The sequence below is a fragment of the Ornithorhynchus anatinus genome, chromosome X1, assembly GCF_004115215.2.
Source record: "Ornithorhynchus anatinus isolate Pmale09 chromosome X1, mOrnAna1.pri.v4, whole genome shotgun sequence".
Taxonomy (NCBI): domain Eukaryota; kingdom Metazoa; phylum Chordata; class Mammalia; order Monotremata; family Ornithorhynchidae; genus Ornithorhynchus; species Ornithorhynchus anatinus.
Window position 1 is genome coordinate 597,797 of NC_041749.1, and position 17,523 is coordinate 615,319.

Consider the following 17,523-nt stretch of genomic DNA (forward strand, 5'->3'; position numbering starts at 1 on the left):
ACAAACTAAAACAACCAAACAGTAGTCACTAGCCTTGAGACTTAAAACTATCCTTTAAGGCCCACTCGCTCATTTATTCTTCATTTTTTTATGATCTTTCCTTCTCTTTCAGGAGTAGAAGCATGACCTAGTGATTAGTCTTTGGAAAGAGCCTGGGCTTCGGAGTCAGGGGTCACGGGTTCGACTCCCGGCTCTGCCACTGGTCAGCTGTGTGACTGTGGGCGAGTCACTTCACTTCTCTGTGCCTCAGTTCCCTTATCTGTAAAATGGGGATGAAGACTGTGAGCCCCACTTGGACCACCTGATTCCCCTGTGTCTACCCCAGCGCTTAGAACAGTGCTCTGCACAGAGTAAGCGCTTAACAAATACCAACATTATTATTATCTCTGCACACAGTAAGCGCTCACTCAATACGACGGAATGAATGAAGTGAGCCCCGCGGGGGCGGGGACGATGGCACGTGACCCCCGCGGGGCGTGGAGGGGGCGTGGCCAAAAGGGGCACGTGACCCCACCGATAGGCGGGGCGGTGGCCGGGGGTGGCACGTGGCCCCCGCTGGGCGGGGGGGGCGGGGTCGGGCCGGCACGTGACCCCGTTGGGCGGGGCGGGGCCGCGGCTGGCGCGTGACCGCGCGAGGCGGTGGGCGTGGCCGGGCGGCACGTGACCTCGCGGGGCGGTGGGAGGGACGGTGGGCGAGGCCTAGGCGGCACGTGACCGCGCGAGGCGGTGGGCGTGGCCGGGGGCGGCACGTGAGTCGGGCGGGTCAGGGAGAAGGAGGAAGATGGCGGCCGGGGCCGGGCCCGGGGCGGAGCCGGAGCCTTAGGACGGACGGACGGACGGCCGGACGGACGGACTGTTCCGACGAACGACGGCCACGCCTGGTTGGCGGTCAGTGCGGGAGGCCCGGGGGGGGCGGGGGCGGAGGGGAGGACGGTCGAAAGGCAGGCAGGCGGCGAGGCGGTTACCAAGGAGCTCCACCGTTTCTTCCTTCCCGACGGCGGGACCCTAAACCGGGCGGGGGCGGGGAGGGGGCGCTGCCTCGGCCGCGGGGACCGGGGGGGGTACTGGGGGAGGGGGAGGAGGAGGAGGAGGAGGCTGCAGCTGCGAGGATGGAGGGGGCAAGAGGAGGAGGAGGAGGTGGGGGCTGCAGCTGCAGGGAAGGAGGGGGCAGGAGGAGGAGGAGGAGGAGGAGGACTGTGAGCCCGTTAAAGAGCAGGGACTGTCTCTCTCTGTTACCGATTTGTCCATGCCAACCGCTTAGTACAGCGCTCTGCACATAGTAAACGCTCAATAAAGGCTATTGAATGAATGAATGAGGTGGAGGGGGCAGGAGGAGGAGGGGGCTGGAGCTGCAGGGGTGGAGGAGGAGGAGGAGCGGTATGGATCGGGCGAGGGGGAGGAGGACAGGGAGGGGGCTGGATCGGCAGGGCCGGAGGAGGAGGAGGCGGAGGCGGGATCTGCAAGAGGGATGAGAGGAGAAGAGGAGGGAGGAGGAAGGGGCTGGATGGGGGCTGCGGGAGAAGAGGCGTGGTTCAGGGCAAAGAGCCCGGGCTGGGGAGTCAGAGGTCAGGGCTTCCGATCCCGTCTCCGCCACTCGTCAGCCGGCCCACTTGGGGACACCTCACTTCGCTTCTCTGCGTCTCACTTCCCTCCTCTGTAAAATGGGGATGAACGCTCTGACCCCCATGTCGGACAATCTGATCACCTTGCATCCGCCCTCAGCGCTTAGAACGGCGCTCAGCACATAATCAGCGCTTAACAAGTACCATTAGTAGTAGTAGTAGTAGTAGTAGTAGTAGTAGTAGTAGTATTAAGGGGGCGGGGGGCGGGATGGGCCGTGGGGCAGAAGGGGGAGGAGGGAGGTTGATCGGTGGGGATGAGGGTCCGGGGGAGGACGGAGCTGGATGGTCTTTGGAGGGGGGGGAGGGAAGACAGGAGAAGATGTTCACCCATCCCCCTCTGCACTTATGGACAGATATTTATGTTATAAATTATGCATATCAATTTCTGTCTCTCCCTCTAGACTGTGAGCCTGTTATGGGCGGGGAACGTGTCGGCTAATTCTGTTGCGTTGTGATAATAATGTTGGTATTTGTTAAGCACTTACTACGTGCAGAGCACTGTTAATAATAATAACGTTGGTATTTGTTAAGCGCTTACTATGTGCAGAGCACTGTTAATAATAATAACGTTGGTATTTGTTAAGCGCTTACTATGTGCCGAGCACTGTTCTAAGCGCTGCGATAGATATAGGGTAATCAGGTTGTCCCACATGAGGCTCACAGTTAATCCCCATTTACAGATGAGGGAACTGAGGCACAGAGAAGTTAAGTGACTTGCCCACAGTCACCCAGCTGACAAGTGGCAGAGCTGGGATTCGAACTCATGACCTCTGACTCCCAAGCCCCGGCTCTTGCCACTGAGCCACGCTGTTCTAAGCGCTGGGGTAGACACAGGGGAATCAGGTTGTCCCACGTGGGGCTCACAGTCTTAGCCCCATTTTGTACTCTCCCAAGCTCTTAGGACGGTGCTCTGCACATAGTAAGCAGCTCAATAAGTACCCTTCGTTCAGTCGTATTTCTTGAGCGCTGACTGTGTGCGGAGCACTGACCTGAGCCCTTGGAAAATACAGTTCGGCAACAGATGGAGACAATCCCTACCCAACAACGGGCTCACAGTATAGAAGTAAGGAGACAGACAGCAAAAGAAGGAGGTAGGCATCAATGCCGTCAAATCGATTGATCGATGGATTGAGGGGCCTGGATGGAGGAGAAGGCTAGGCGGGGCTGAGCGGTGGGTTCTGAGGTGTCCCGGTTGGCGAAAGGGCTGTGGCCCTGGGGTGGGTTAGAGCCCCTGAGCCCCTCCACCCCTCACCCCCCGCCACATGCCTTGGCCGTCCGTAGCCTGTCTGGCTCCTTCACAGGAGGCCCCTGTCTGGCCGGCCTTCATTTATTCAATAGTATTTATTGAGCAGAGCACTGGACTAAGCGCTTGGAATGTACAATTCAGCAACAGATAGAGGCCATCCCTGCCCAATGACGGGCTCACAGTCTTAACGGGGGAGACAGACGACAAAGCAAAAACAGAACGAAACCAGGCCACATCATCAAGATAAATAGAATACTGGCCTTGGTTTCTGTCGGGGAAGAGATGGGGAGGGGGTCGGTGTGTGCCGGCCCTTTGTGGCTGGAGCCGCCCTCGTGACAGTCCAGTCAGACACGGGAGTGAATGTGCCAACGCCGAGGATCGAGCAGGACTTTGCCGAAAACACAGTGCTGCGAACCCCCAATCGCACGTTATGTCGAGAAAAACAGTGATTTATTTGTCACATTCTTAAGAAAAATTGCCCTAAATGGCCTGGTATAGATTTGAGCTTATTCAGAACCACCTTTTTCACCCTTATGTCCTCAGTCTGACTTGGCTTTATTCGTGATCCAACCTATTTTGGATACGAGACACTCGAGAAATATAAGGAACCTCTTCAGGAACCTAAATCAGTAATCTTTCAGTCTCTGGAATTATCAATCCAATCTCAAGGGAAGCCACCACATTTCCAGAGTTTTTTGACGCTGTCTGGAAAGCTGTAATTCCTGAGACGGAATCGAAACAATACGCAGAGCCAGAACTGGAAATGAAAAGTCAAGCTTGATCATTTTTAACCTAGAGATCACGGGTTCACATCCCAGCTCCGCCGCCTGTCAGCTGTGTGACTTTGGGCAAGTCACTTCACTTCTCTGTGCCTCAGTTACCTCATCTGTAAAATGGGCATTAAGACTGTGAGCCCCACGTGGGATAATCTGATCACCGTGTATCCTCCCTAGCCCTTAGAAGAGTGCTTGGCACATAGTAAGCGCCTGACAAATGCCATCATTATTATCATTTTTATCTGTGATTTAGAAGAACATATTTTGGAGGGGTCATTGAGGAGTGCACCAACAATGAGGTTTAATAATAATAATAATAATGTTGGTATTTGTTAAGCGCTTACTATGTGCCGAGCACTGTTCTAAGCACTGGGGTAGACATAGGGGAATCAGGTTGTCCCACGTGGGGCTCACAGTCTTAATCCCCATTTTACAGATGAGGGAACTGAGGCCCAGAGAAGTTAAGTGACTTGCCCACAGTCACACAGCCGACAAGTGGCAGAGCTGGGATTCGAACTCATGAGCCCTGACTCCAAAGCCCGTGCTCTTTCCACTGAGCCACGCTGCTTCGTTTAGTGGCAGCTTGGAAACTACGTGGGTTTGGGAGCCAGGAGACCTGCTACTTGTCTGCTGTGTGACAAGTGTCTTAATTTCTCTGTGCCTTAGTTTCTTCATCTGTAAAATGGAGACTGAATATCTGCTCTCCCTCCCCTTTAGATCATGAGCTCCATGTGGAACAGGGACTGTGTCCAATCTGATTATTCTGTAACTATCCCAGGACTGAGCACAGTGCTTGACACAATATAAACACTCAGAAAACATACCATTGGGGCTCCACTGTGTTTTCCTGTTCCTCCCTCTGGGACAGTTAGAGGCTCCCTCACATGAAGGCACCAGGCACAATGTCGGCTTGAGGTACGATGAGACATTTTTAGGGTTGAACTTCTTTTTCCCTAAAATATGCTTCTGTGTTCTCCCTCTCCCGGCTCCCACAGTCACACCCCGCCTCCCCCACACCTTTCTCCACATTGGCTGTAGATGTTCCCATGGAGAAACTGCCCCCCGTCAACCGATCTGATCCACACAGTAAGCTCTCAATAAATATGACTGATTGACTCTCCTGTAGACTGTTAAACTCTTTAAGGGCAGGGACTGTGTCTACCAGCTCTTCTATTTTACTCTTCCAAAAGCCCATTACAGTGCTCTGTGCCAAGAAGTGCTCAGTAAATACGATTGGTTGACTGATCTGATCTTAGATACCTTTATTGGGGGCCATCGTGAACCTGGTTGTCAATGCGTGCTATCAAATAAGAGCACATACCACAAAGAAGAAAACAGACCTTACCCTCAGAGCCTTTTAATCTAATAAAAGATGACAGCAAACAAATGGTAAAATATATACAGTAAGTATGTATGTTGATCTCATCCACTCAAAGACAATCAATTTCCTCAAGTACATTTTTCCTCTATTTTAGTCCTAAAAAATCAAGACCACTGCGTTGAGCCTACATTTCTGGATTGCTCATGCCCAGCAGCTACGTATTGTTAGATTAATGGTAGATAAAATTCCTCCTTTTAGACTCTAGTCCTCTTTGAAGAAGACATTTTAAAGCTTGTTATAAAAGAAAAGCTCTGTATTTTGTTTTGCTGTTAACTGATGAAATTAAAAACCTATCCTGTTGAGCCATATGTTGGATAAATATAATCAGGACTTGAAGTCCCCTTTGTTCCTGGCAGTTTGAATAGCCTTTTCTGTCGCCAGTGCATACTTCACCTTGCTTTCTGGACCATTTTTCCGAAATGTGGTTTTGCCCACATCTTATAACTGCTCAAAATCTTCCAGTGGTTGCCCATTTCCTTTTGACATCAAGCAGAAACACTTGACCGATGACTTTAAGGCCCTCCATCAGCTCTTTGCCTCCCACATATCAATCACTCAAGTAATGATATTTATTGAGTGCTTTCCATACTAAGCATTTGGGTGAGTACAATAAAGTTGGTAGATACAATCCTTTCCCTCAAATAACATAAGTCCCTTATCCATTCTTCTCTTACTACGCAATAACTCTGTTAGAAAGATTTCTTCCCAATCTCAAACTTACTGCTGTTTGTTTCTTCTTCCTCCTGCTGGAAATTCCTGTCCCCTTTCTTCATTCAATCGTATTTTATTGAGTGCTTACTGTGTGCAGAGCACTGTACTAAGTGTTTTATAACTGTTTGACCACAGATCTCCCCTTCTAAAATTTTTTCCTCCTCCAGAAGACTGCCCGATTCAGTTTTGTTTTTCTCCCATTTCACATCAGTCAGTCAGTGGTATTTACTGAACGTTTGCTGTGTGCAGGGCACTGTACTAAGCACTTGGGAGAGAACAATAAGAAGGACTTGGTAGACCCGTTCCCTGCCCAAGGTGAGCTCCCAGTCTAGAGGGAGCTTGCAGTCCCAAGTATCATCTCAGGACTCCTAATCCCTAGCACTCTTGGATTTATCTACTTAAATACTATTTCCACATATCCACTTCTAATCTCTTTGTGACTACATGGAAATATTTTGCATCAATCTCCTTGTTAGGTTGTAAAATCCAGAAACACAAAGATTATATATTTTCTATCACTACGGTCCTCTTCTAGTATTGAGTACAGTGCTCTGCCTGCAGTAGGTGTTCAATAAATAATATTGATTGAAACATGGGTTCTCTCCTGACTTTCATAATGTAGGCCTGGGGATGGGTTTAAAACCTCCTTATTCAGCCAGATGTTCGCAGGTGTGTACTGGTTACGAACTTTCACCACCTCTAGGTAGGCTGGAATAATAATAATGTTGGTATTTGTTAAGCCCTTACTATGTGCAGAGCATTGTTCTAAGTGCTGGAGTAGATCCAGGGTAATCAGGTTGTCCCATGTGAGGCTCACAGTCTTAATCCCCATTTTATGAGGAGGTAACTGAGGCACAGAGAAGTGAAGTGACTTGCCCACAGTCACACAGCTGACGAGTGGCAGAGCCGGGATTCGAACCCATGACTTCTGACTCCCGAGCCCGGGCTCTTTCCATTGAGCCAGGACTCCTGGGAGTGAGTGTAAGAGAGCATTGTATCCTGTGGCTACATTGGTAGAAGCATTGGAGGGGTGGTCTAACTCTAAAGGGAAGCCAGTGCCCATGCCTTTGCAGGACATTTTGGAAGACTAGGCCTCCTGAAGATACCATACTGGCCTAGTTGCAGACTTCTCCCTCAACAATGGTGCTATTCCTAAAGACATCCTCTTGCTTTGTGGCAAAGAAGAAATTGAGAGCAGGATACAATATTAAGAAGCAGCGTGGCTTAGTGAATAGAGCACAGGACTGGGAGTCAGGTGACCTGGGTTCTACTCCCAGCTCGGCCACTTGTCTGTATATGACCTCTTTTCTACAGTTTCCTCATCTGTAAAATGAATATTAAATACGTGTTCTCCCTCTACCTTAAACAGTGAGCCCCAGGTGGGACTCGGTGACTGTCTGATCTCATTGTACCATATCTATCCTAGTGTTTGGCACAGTTCTTGGCATGTAGTAAACAATTAACAAATACCACAATTATTGTAGTTGACTGAGATTTTTCTGGCTCTTATGTGGAGATGAGTTCATTAACTCCCAGCACACTGGTAATGCAACTCTTAAAAAAACAAACAAAAATGTAAAATGAAATGTATTTTCACTTCTGTGGGAAAAGCATGAGTAGTGAGATGCTAGGGTTAAAATTTTAGGTCTTTTCATTTTAGAAATGAGACGATTGGGTCTCACATTTTCCGTAGATTTTTAAGGCCTCTTTTAATCTTATGATGGTGATTAGTTGATGAGCAAAGTTTCCTGTTTCCTGACTAAGGGCTTTGTCAGAGATGACAAAATTGATTTTAAATTACTTCAAAAGATTAAAATTGCATTTTTTCCAAGCTGAACTGAAATAATGAAGTGTATAAAAAATCACAAATTGCAACTGTACTGGTAATAATGATAATTGTGGTATTTAAGCACTTACTATGTGCCAAGCACTCTCCTAAGTGTTTTAGGTTGACAGAAGATAATCAGTTTAGGATAGAGTCCTTGTCTCACTTGGAGCTCACAGTCTGAGGGAGAACAAGTATTCTTGTTATACAAATGAGGAAAACAGAAGTACAGAGAAGATAAGTGTCTAACCCAGGATCACAAAGAAGACAAGTGGCGGAGTCAAGATTGTTAAATAATGAAGGAGCGATTGTTTTGCGTCCCCAGTGTAACTCTGTCCACTAAGGCATAGATTCTTGAGTTGAGAAGAAGCCACAAGAATTCATCTGGTCTGGCCTTCTCTCTCAAGGGAGGTCAGCCCTGACTTTTTGGTGTTTGTCCTATTTCTAAATGTTTCCAGAATCCTTCTGTAAATAGGGCGGGTGGACTAGGCTAGGGGAAAAGCAATAGTTGCAATCTTTCTGGACTTCCAGCGCTTAGAACAGTGCTTTGCACATAGTAAGTGCTTAAATGCCATCATTATTATTATTATTAAAACTTTTTATTTGGTCCTGTGATATATCCCTCAAGTACTAACCTTGGCACCCCAGTGCTAATTACACTTTTTTGCACTCACACCCATTTAGGGTGCTTCTATACAAATCAACTTAAAATCCACTTAAGCAGTAGCTCATCTCCATATCCATTTTCTTTCTCTTATGACTAGTTATTCAATGTCTTATTGAGCGCTTACTGTGTGCAGAGCACTGTCCTAAGCTCTTGGAAAGTACAAGTCGGCAACAGATAGAGACAATCCCTACCCAACAACGGGCTCACAGTCTAGAAGGGGGAGACAGACAACAAAACAAAACAAAGCAAGTAGGCAGACATCATTACCATCAAAATAGATAAATAGAACCTTAGATAAATGCACATCATTAAGCAAATAGAGCAGTAAATGGGTACTAATATATACAAGTGCTGTGAGGAGGGGAAGGGGATAGAGCACAGAGCAGGAGTAGGGACAATGGGGAGGGGAGGAGGAGCAGAGGGGAAGAGAGGGCTCAGTCTGGGAAGTTATTTAATGCTTGTCCCTTCCCCTGCTAGACTGTAAACTTTCTGAAGGCAGCGATTGTGTCTTAACTTTGTTGTAGTCTCCTTAGCTCAATAAATAATATTGTTGCCTCAAAAAGGTAGGATGATGGAGTCTAAACCTAGCATGACAAGCCTGCTAATCCTAGGGGTGTCCAAGATTGACTTTAGGGGTTTGAGAATTGCAAAACATAGGCTCTTTACACACTTTATGGAAGGAATATTGGAAGCTTTCTTCTCCCATCCTCCCGGCCCCTGCCAAACCGCTTACCACTTATGTTGACACTTGTGGGGCATCTCTCTCACCGCTGACCCCTTTCTCACATACCAATCTGACCTGGAATGCCCTCCCTCTCTATTTATGCTAAACCGCCACACTCCTCACCCTCAAAGCCTTATTAATGTCACTTCTCCTCCAAGAGACCTGCCCCGATTAAGCCCACTTTATGTTGACTCCTTTTCCCTCTCTCTTCTACATTGTCTATGCACTTGGTTCTGTAACCCTTGGTATTTATGCCACCCTCACCCCCACAACAGTCATGTACATATCCATAATGGATTTATGTTAGTGTCTGTCTCCTCCTTTAGATTGTAAATTTTTTGTGGGCAGGGAATGTGTCTACCAATTCTCTTGTACTCAAGTGCTTGAGAAGCAGCGTGGCTCAGTGGAAAGAGCCCAGACTTGGGAGTCGGAGGTCATGAGTTCTAATTCCGGCTCCGCCGCTTGTCAACGGTGTGACTTTGGGCAAGTCACTTAACTTCTCTGTGCCTCCGTTACCTCATCTGTAAAATGGGGATTAAGACTGTGAGCCCCACGTGGGACAACCTGATCACCTTGTATTCCCCCCCTCCCCCGCAACACTTAGAACAGTGTTTCACACATAGTAAGCGCTTAATGAATGCCATCATTATTATTACTTTTAAGTGCTAGTACAGTGCTCTGCCCAAGATAAATTCAACTGATTGATGAACTGTTCCTGTTTCATCATCTGAAAACTAGGAATAAAATCCCAGTTGTCCCTCTTAGAGTTTGAGCCCCATGTGAAACAGAATCTATATTCAGTCTGCCTCACAGTTTGTAAGTACTTAACAAATACCACAGTTACCATTATTAGAAAACTGATGGCATAGCACCAGGTGTCTTTCCTTTTGCTTACATAGCCCGGATTACTTCCCAGATCTCCTGATTTCTAGAACCATGTTCTTTTTGCTGAGGCAACTGCAGGGCTGCATTCTAATGGAGTGAAAGAGGGATGATCCTAGTTTAACCAGCAATCTAGATGTTTTTCTCTTTCAAACAATAATTCAATTATAAGCTTTCTATTTTACTTTTTAAAAACAGGTGAGTACTGGCATCTGTGAAGATGGCAAGCCTGGTGACTCAGAGTCTGTTGACTTACGTGGAAGAAGAAAATGTTCCTGCCCTTAAAGCACTTCTTGAGAAGTGCAAGGATGTGGATGAGAGGAATGAGGTAAAGCAAGCTGAAAATTTTTAAAGCTTATTTAACTCTGGGATTTCAGAAGCACTAGCAGGATTATCGAGTGGCTAGCTGGAGGAATTTCCATTTAAATTGAATAGTATTGGGACTCTTCAAACTGGAAAAATGAAGCTGAGAGGACCTGATTGAGGTCTACACAATTCTGAAGGGTATAGGCAGGAGGAATTATTGTTTGTCAAGTTCCTCAGCATTGGCCTGTACCACACCAAAGGAAACATCCCTTCCATAAGTGGATACGAAAAGAAACACCCCTTTTATCAGTGGATAGCAAACTGCTAACTAAAAATGCCAGGTTCAAGAGGCACTTGGAGAAATTCTTGGGGAAGAAGTCTAGAATAACTTATTAGAGGGAAAGGTAGGAATCTTTCCTGATCCATCCCCAACTACTGGGAGGGATGTCAAGAAGCAGCATCCATCACCCGTCCAATATTGTTTTGAGCTACTATCGGCACAGGCTGTTGGACAGGCCTGATGGAGCATTGGCACACCATGGCATTTATAATTTCTTATATTGGGGTACAGAGTAAAACAGGGGAGTTCAGTGAGTCACATGACTGTTGATCTTGGTTCAGGGTTGACTGAGCCCCTGGCTTCAGGCCTTGACTGCTGAGGCTGTGTTCTGGAGTGTAGCCCTCTATATAGACATATTAACTGGAATTTTGAGATGGGGGTATGCAAGCCGACAGGACTCCCACTGGGGTAGGAAGGAAAGGGATAGGAAGAGACCCTGCCTTCCAGATATCTGTACTTGGATGTCCTCCTGTCACCTCAAGCTTAACATATCCAAAGCAGAGCTCCTTATTTTTCCACTCAAACCCTTTCCTCCCCTGACTTTCTTTTCCCTGTAGACGGCACTTCTATCCTTCCTGTCTCACAAGCCCGTAACCTTGGCATGATCCTTGACAACTCTCTCTCATTCAATGCACATATTCAGTCAATCACTAAACTCTGTCAGTCCCACCTTCACGACATCGCTAAAATCCGCCCTGTCCTCTCCATCCAGACTGCTACCATGTTATTACAATCACTCATCCTAGTCCATCTGGATGACTGCATCAGCCTCCTTGCTGACCTGCTAACCTCCTATCTCTCCCCACTCCAATCAATGCTCCACTCCGCTGTCCAGGTCATTTTTCTACAGAAACGTTGAAGACATGTCAACCCACTCCTCAAAAAACTTCAGTGGTTGCCCGTCCACCTCCGCATCAAATAAAAACTTATCACTATTGCCTTTAAAGCACTCCACCACCTTGCCCTCTCCTAACTCACCTCGCTACTCTCCTATTACAGCCCAGCCCACACACTTCGCTCCTCTAATGTTAACCACACTGCGCCTTAGTCTCGCCTATCTTGCCACCATTACCTAGTCCACGTCCTGCCTTTGGTTTGAAACTCCCTCCCTTCTCAAGTCCAGGAGACAATTACTCTCTCCCTTCCCCCCCCAAGTCTTAATGAAGGCACATCTCCACTAAGAGGCCTTTCAAGACTAACCCCCCTTCATCTTCTCCAATTCCCTTTTGTGTTTTCCTGCCTCGCTCCCTGTGCTCTTCCCTCTTCCCAGCCCCAGAGCACTTATGTACATATCTTTAATTTGTTTATTTGTATTCATGCCGGTTCCCTGCCCTAGACTTTAAGCTCACTGTGGGCAGGGAATGTGTTTATTGTTGTATTTTACTCTCCCAAGGCTTAGTACAGTGGTCTCTGCACACAGTAAGCACTCAGTAAATTTGAATGAATGAATGAACGAATGAATGAATGAACGAATGAACGAACATCAGACCAATACACAAAGCTAAGGGACCAACAGAGAAAATGGCCTGAACAGGCAACTCATTTCTCAGGGAGACCCATATCTGGTGGGTCCCAGAGCAAACCCTTGTCTCACTCTAGACCACCCCCTGCCAAATGACCTGAAAGGGTGTGAAATCAGTCCTCAGCCGACCCCTAGCATCCCTGCTGGATCTCTCTGAATGGGCTGAGGGTAAGAAGAGCCTCTGAGTTGGTCCTAGAGCCAGCGGGATGGATGACAATCACCCCCCTACCTGTGTCCCGTCCCTCCACCCCCCTCCCTGCCCTGGCCAGGTTCCCAGGGCTGGGCTAGGGAGTAGAGGGCTACCAACAGCAGGGAAAAAGGTGGTATTGCCCTCTTGGTTCCACATCTAGCCCTTATTCACTGTTAAGGCAAGGGGTTGGGCGTCTTTGGCTTCCCACCTTGCCCCAGATTTTTGTATTGAGTTAGTTTGCGGTCGCAGATTGTTGTGGTTTCAAGAGCAAGAAGGAACTTCCCACCCAGCGACAGTCGATCCCCAACCCTCTGACAGGATGGGCATTTGTCACAGATGCCAGCTGGTGAGTCTCCTGGTGTGGAAAGGATCAGGCTCATCCTGCAGAGTGGCTCTTTGGACTGGCATCCAAATGGGGATAGGCAGGGCAAGAAGGGAGCAACACCTTAACACCCACGACCAACCTTTACACCCACTGTTAACATGCACGGTGCCCGGGTCACCTTTCTTCTTTCCTTAGGCTAGGCATTTACCTTTGTAGCCCCTGTTGCCTCCTTAAGGGCTTACCACACCAGGGTTTTACCTCCTATTTATCCACTGCTGGAGGTGGACAGTCCTTCGCCCCTTCCCTCTCAGGTCAGAGTCTCGAGGGGTGTGAGGGGCTCCGTGCCCCACTGCAGAGATGATGATGGAATCCTCAGCTCCCTGATGACTCTCAGCTCTCGGGATTCCAGGCTGGCCTGCGAAGGCTTCCCCAGGTGTAAATGGGTGTCATGGTTAGGGTCTGGCTATGTTTGGGCTCTTCACCGAGTCACCCCAGCCCATCTTTTCCTCTTGTATGACCACAGGCAGTCTGTATCCACACAGCCGTTTATACAGCCGCCTTCCACGAGGCAGTCGACACAAGTGCGAGTTGAAATCTAAGATACTGGCCCTTGAAGCTTAACACCCAGAAAGGTACATTGGGCTGAGACCGCAATTAGAGGCTAGAAAGGCAGCCAGACGGTCTTGCTGACCTACCCTCTCATCATATGTGAAGAGACTGGAAATTCCCTAGTCTAGACAAACCCCAAAAGTGACGTATGAAATCACATGCCAGTTGCGTGTCAGGTTTGTGCTATTTCTGTCACATTTGGGTGCAGACATGACTGGAATCTCTGAGATGGGATTTGAAATGGACATTATGTCATTCCGAAATTACTGAACATAAGTAGCCTTAGAGGCCGAAATTCTGAACTGGTAATCTTTGGTCTCAGAGTTGTACAGAGCCATTCCTTCACATCAGTCAGTTGTGTTTATTGAGCGCTTACTATGTGCAGAGCACTGTACTAAGCGCCTGGGAGAATACAATATATGTTCCCTGCCCATAATGAGTTTATAGTCTGGAAGGGGAGACAGACATTAGTATGAATAAATAATTCGTAATATATAATTTAAAGATATATACAAAAATGCTGTGGGGTTGGGGTGCGGCAAATATCAAATGTCTAAAGGTTACGGATCCAACTGCGTAGATGATGCAGAAGGGAAAGGGAGCTGGGGAAAAGAAGTCTTAATTAGGGAGGGCCTCTTAGAGAAGATGTGACCTTAATAGTGCTTTGAAGGCGAGAGTATATTTGTCTGGCCTGTATGGAAGGGGAGGAAGTTCCAGGCCACGGGGAGAACAAGGGAAAGGGGTTGGCGGCAAGATAAACTTGATAGGTGAGATTGGGGCACAGCGAGTAAGGAGGTGCTAGAGGCTGGGCTGGAGTAGGAGATTAGTGAGATGAGGTAGGATGGGGCAAGCTGATTGAATGCTTTAAAGCCATTGGTAAGGAGTTTTTGTTTGTGGAGGTGGATGTGCAGCCATTGGAGGTCCTTGAGTGGCGAGCTGTGAACTGGACGTTTTTGTTGAAAAATGATTGGTACTGCAGAGTGAAGTATGGATTGGAGTGGGGAGAGACAGGAGACGGGAATGTCAGCGAGAAGGCAGATGGAGTAATCGAGGTGGGATAGGATAAGTACTTCAATCAGCATGGTAGCAGTGGGGATGGAGAGGAAAGGGTAGATTTTAGCCATTGAATGTAGCAACTGCAGTAATGATGAACATAAAAGAGAAATATAATCAAATGAATGTCTCTGTTCCCTTCCTCTCTTTATCAGAACTTGTGTGAGTTACTGCATCAGCCTCCTTGCTGACCTCCCTGCCTCCAGTCTCTCCCCACTCCAGTCCATACTTCACTCTGCTGCCCAGGTCTTTTTTCTGCAAAGCTGTTCAAGCCATGTTCCCCACTCAAGAATGTCCAGTGGTTGCCCATCCACCTCTCCATCAAACAGAAACTACTTACCATTGGCTTTAAAGCCTTCAATCACCTTGCCCTCTCTTACTGTTCCTCACTGCTTTCCTACTACAACCCAGTCCATAAACTTTGCTCCTGTAATGCCAACCTACGCACTGTACCTCAATTTTGTCTATCTTGCCACCAACCTCTCACCCGCATCCTGCTTCTAGCCTAGAATGCCCTCCCTCTTCACATCTGACAGACAATTACTCTTTCCACCTCAAAGCCTTATTGAAGGCACATCTCCTTCAAGAGGCCTTCCCTGAATAAGCCCTCATTTCCTCTTCTTTCCCTCCCTTAGCCCCCCAGCACTTATGTACATAACCACAATTTATATTAAATATAAATTATACTGTTATATTGTACTCTCCCAAATGTTTATTACAGTGCTCTGCACTCACTAAACTGCTATTAAATCACTATATGCACAGATTTATATCAGTGACAACTATTTTTTAGCAGTCTCTTTTGAACGACACACATACATCCAGGACCAGAAAGCAGGAATGTGCTTCCAGGATTTGGGGCGAGAGGGTCACTTATCTAAAGATGTTCTAATTTGTGGTATTACTAGCCATGGTAATTCTGCTCTGTAATCTTTTCTAGTGTGGCCAGACTCCTCTGATGTTAGCAGCTGAACAAGGCAATCTAGAGATAGTACAAGAGTTACTTAAGAAAGGAGCTAACTGCAATTTGGAAGATTCGGTATGTATAGAAATTATTCACTGAAAGAAATTATAGTCTGGAAGGGGAGACAGACTTTAGTATGAATAAATAATTCGTAATATATAATTTAAAGATATGTACAAAAGTGCTGTGGGTTTGGGGTGCGGCAAATATCAAATGTCTAAAGGTTACGGATCCAAGTGCATAGATGATGCAGAAGGGAAGGGGAGCCAGGGAAAAGAAGTCTTAATTAGGGAGGGCCTAAGAATTTCAAGTGGAGAAAAGTAGAGTCTTTTTTGTTTCCGTAAAGAACATGAGCCTGGGAGTCAGAGGACCTGGGTCCTAATCTCAGCTCCACCACTTGTCTCCAGTATGACTTTAGGAAAGTCACTTCACTTCTCTCTACCTCAGTTACCTCATCTGGGGATTAAGACTGTGAGCCCTGTGTGGGACAGGGACTGTACAACTCAGTTATTTTGTATCTACCCCAGCACTTAGTACAGTGCCTGGCCCGTAGTAAGCACTTAAATGCCATAAAAGAAATTACAGATGGTAGAAATGGTCACCTTTCACAGCTTCTGGATTGACCCAGGAGCCTGGACTGTCTTCTGACTCATAAGTTGATTCAGTTCATTGAGGTACGTCAGTTAGTTATAGAATTTTTGGAAAGTCAATGTCTTCGTCTTTTATGGGATTTTAATATTTGTTTCTGTGAATTTGCTATTTCCTATAAATTCTAGGTTTATATAAATGTGAATGTAATAACAGTAAACAGAAAACAGTAACAGACAACCTTAGAAAAGCGGGGCAACTTTAAAATCAAAGGTTGTCTTTTTTGGCAACATATCTGGAAGGAACACTATTCCAGGTTCCCTTTTTGCCCAGGTGGCAAAATGAACAATGTTTTCTAGGTAGAGTTTTTGAAGTTAAATTGAAGAATGTCGGTATGGTTACAAACATCAGTATCCATCACATTTCCATATATCATTTTAAATTTTGCTGATATATCTTGAGATGGTGTCCTTACCTTGCTAGTTTTTAGGAGATCTCGGAAGATGAACCCTTCAATTTGAGGGAGGAGTGTTTCCTTGGTGGTCTTGATTGATGGAGGAGAGAATTCTGTAACCTGTATTAATTCGTCTCTGTCTCTTCATTTAGTTATTCAATTCATTTGAAGACATGACGTCTTTTTAGTTTAGAATCGACTGTATTTATTAAGCACTTACTTTGTGCAGAGCACTGTACTAAGTGCTTGGAAGAGTAGAATACAAATCCAGTGCATTTTCTGAAGTCTGAAATGTACTCTTAAATATGTCTGCACTAAATATGCTGATTTTCAGTTACAGCAATGTTTGGTAGCCACAATGTTTATTTTGAGGGTTTTTTTAAGCAGAGTGCATTTAGGAACTCAGGAAAAAGAAAAAGCAAGCATTTGTGAATTCATTACTGTATGAAATTTGACCCAATAGTTAGTCATCTGTAATTTTACATGGACTATCTTTAGTAGAATAACTCACGGGTGCAGAGCAGGTAAGTCTTTATCCAGAAGTGGGAGAACTTTGGTTCAAGTTCCAAGTGAACCATTTTCCCCCATGTCCACTTGGTATGATCATTTGGTAGGTAAACCTGAATATTGTTTGTTTTTTGTGAAGATCATGTATGTTTTGAAAATAATGCAAATGATTTTTTTTTTTTTTTTAGGACAACTGGACAGCTCTTATATCAGCCTCAAAAGAAGGTCATGTGGATATTGTGGCAGAACTACTTAACAGTAATGTTAATTTGGAACATAGAGATATGGTGTGTATGCTGTTATGTATGGTGATATTTTAAGATTAGTTGTGGGTATGCTTCTGAGCTTTAAAAGTTTAGGTTTTGTCTTGTTTTCTCCTAGAAGAATGGTTTCAATATTTTTAAGCATCTGGGGGTTGGGAACAGAGAAAGTGCTTGAAGGTGTCTCATAACCTAATAGCCACTATAGTGTGCTACCATCTTTTGATCTTATTTAGTTTATGGAGATGAGGGAAAATGCACCTTAAAAGTAATAAGTTTACCAGCTAAGCACATTAGTTGGGAATTATTATGCTGAAATATGTGGCAAAAGAAGTCCCCTGCCTACAATAGTTTTTTTCTTTATTGTCTAGTCTGTCATGGGTATTTATTGAGTGCTTACTATGTGCAGAGCACTGTACTAAGCGCTTAGGAGAGTACAATGTAACACTAAACAGACACATTCTCTGCTCACACTAAGCTACTGGTCTAGAGGGGCAGACATACATTAACATAAATAAGTTGCAGATATGTACACAAGTGCTTTGGGGCTGGTAGTGGAGGAATGAATAAA

The 17,523-nt window shown here is 46.1% G+C and overlaps 1 protein-coding gene across 10 annotated transcripts in view; it reads left to right on the forward strand.

Annotated features, from left to right (window-relative positions):
- Positions 1-794: 794 nt before the first annotated feature.
- Positions 795-17,523, forward strand: part of KIDINS220 (kinase D interacting substrate 220) — a 100,686-nt gene continuing 83,957 nt past the window's right edge. For 8 of the 10 annotated variants that reach the window (XM_029050853.2, XM_029050851.2, XM_029050852.2 and 5 more), the window contains exons 1-4: positions 795-888; positions 10,033-10,162; positions 15,120-15,218; positions 16,881-16,979. In XM_029050853.2, the coding sequence (XP_028906686.1) occupies positions 10,055-10,162; positions 15,120-15,218; positions 16,881-16,979 (306 nt within the window). In that variant the 5' untranslated portion in view covers positions 795-888; positions 10,033-10,054. Of the gene's footprint in view, positions 889-4,457; positions 4,560-10,032; positions 10,163-15,119; positions 15,219-16,880; positions 16,980-17,523 lie in introns of those variants that run through there. The other 2 variants (XM_029050849.1, XM_029050844.2) reach the window with 2 other exon arrangements.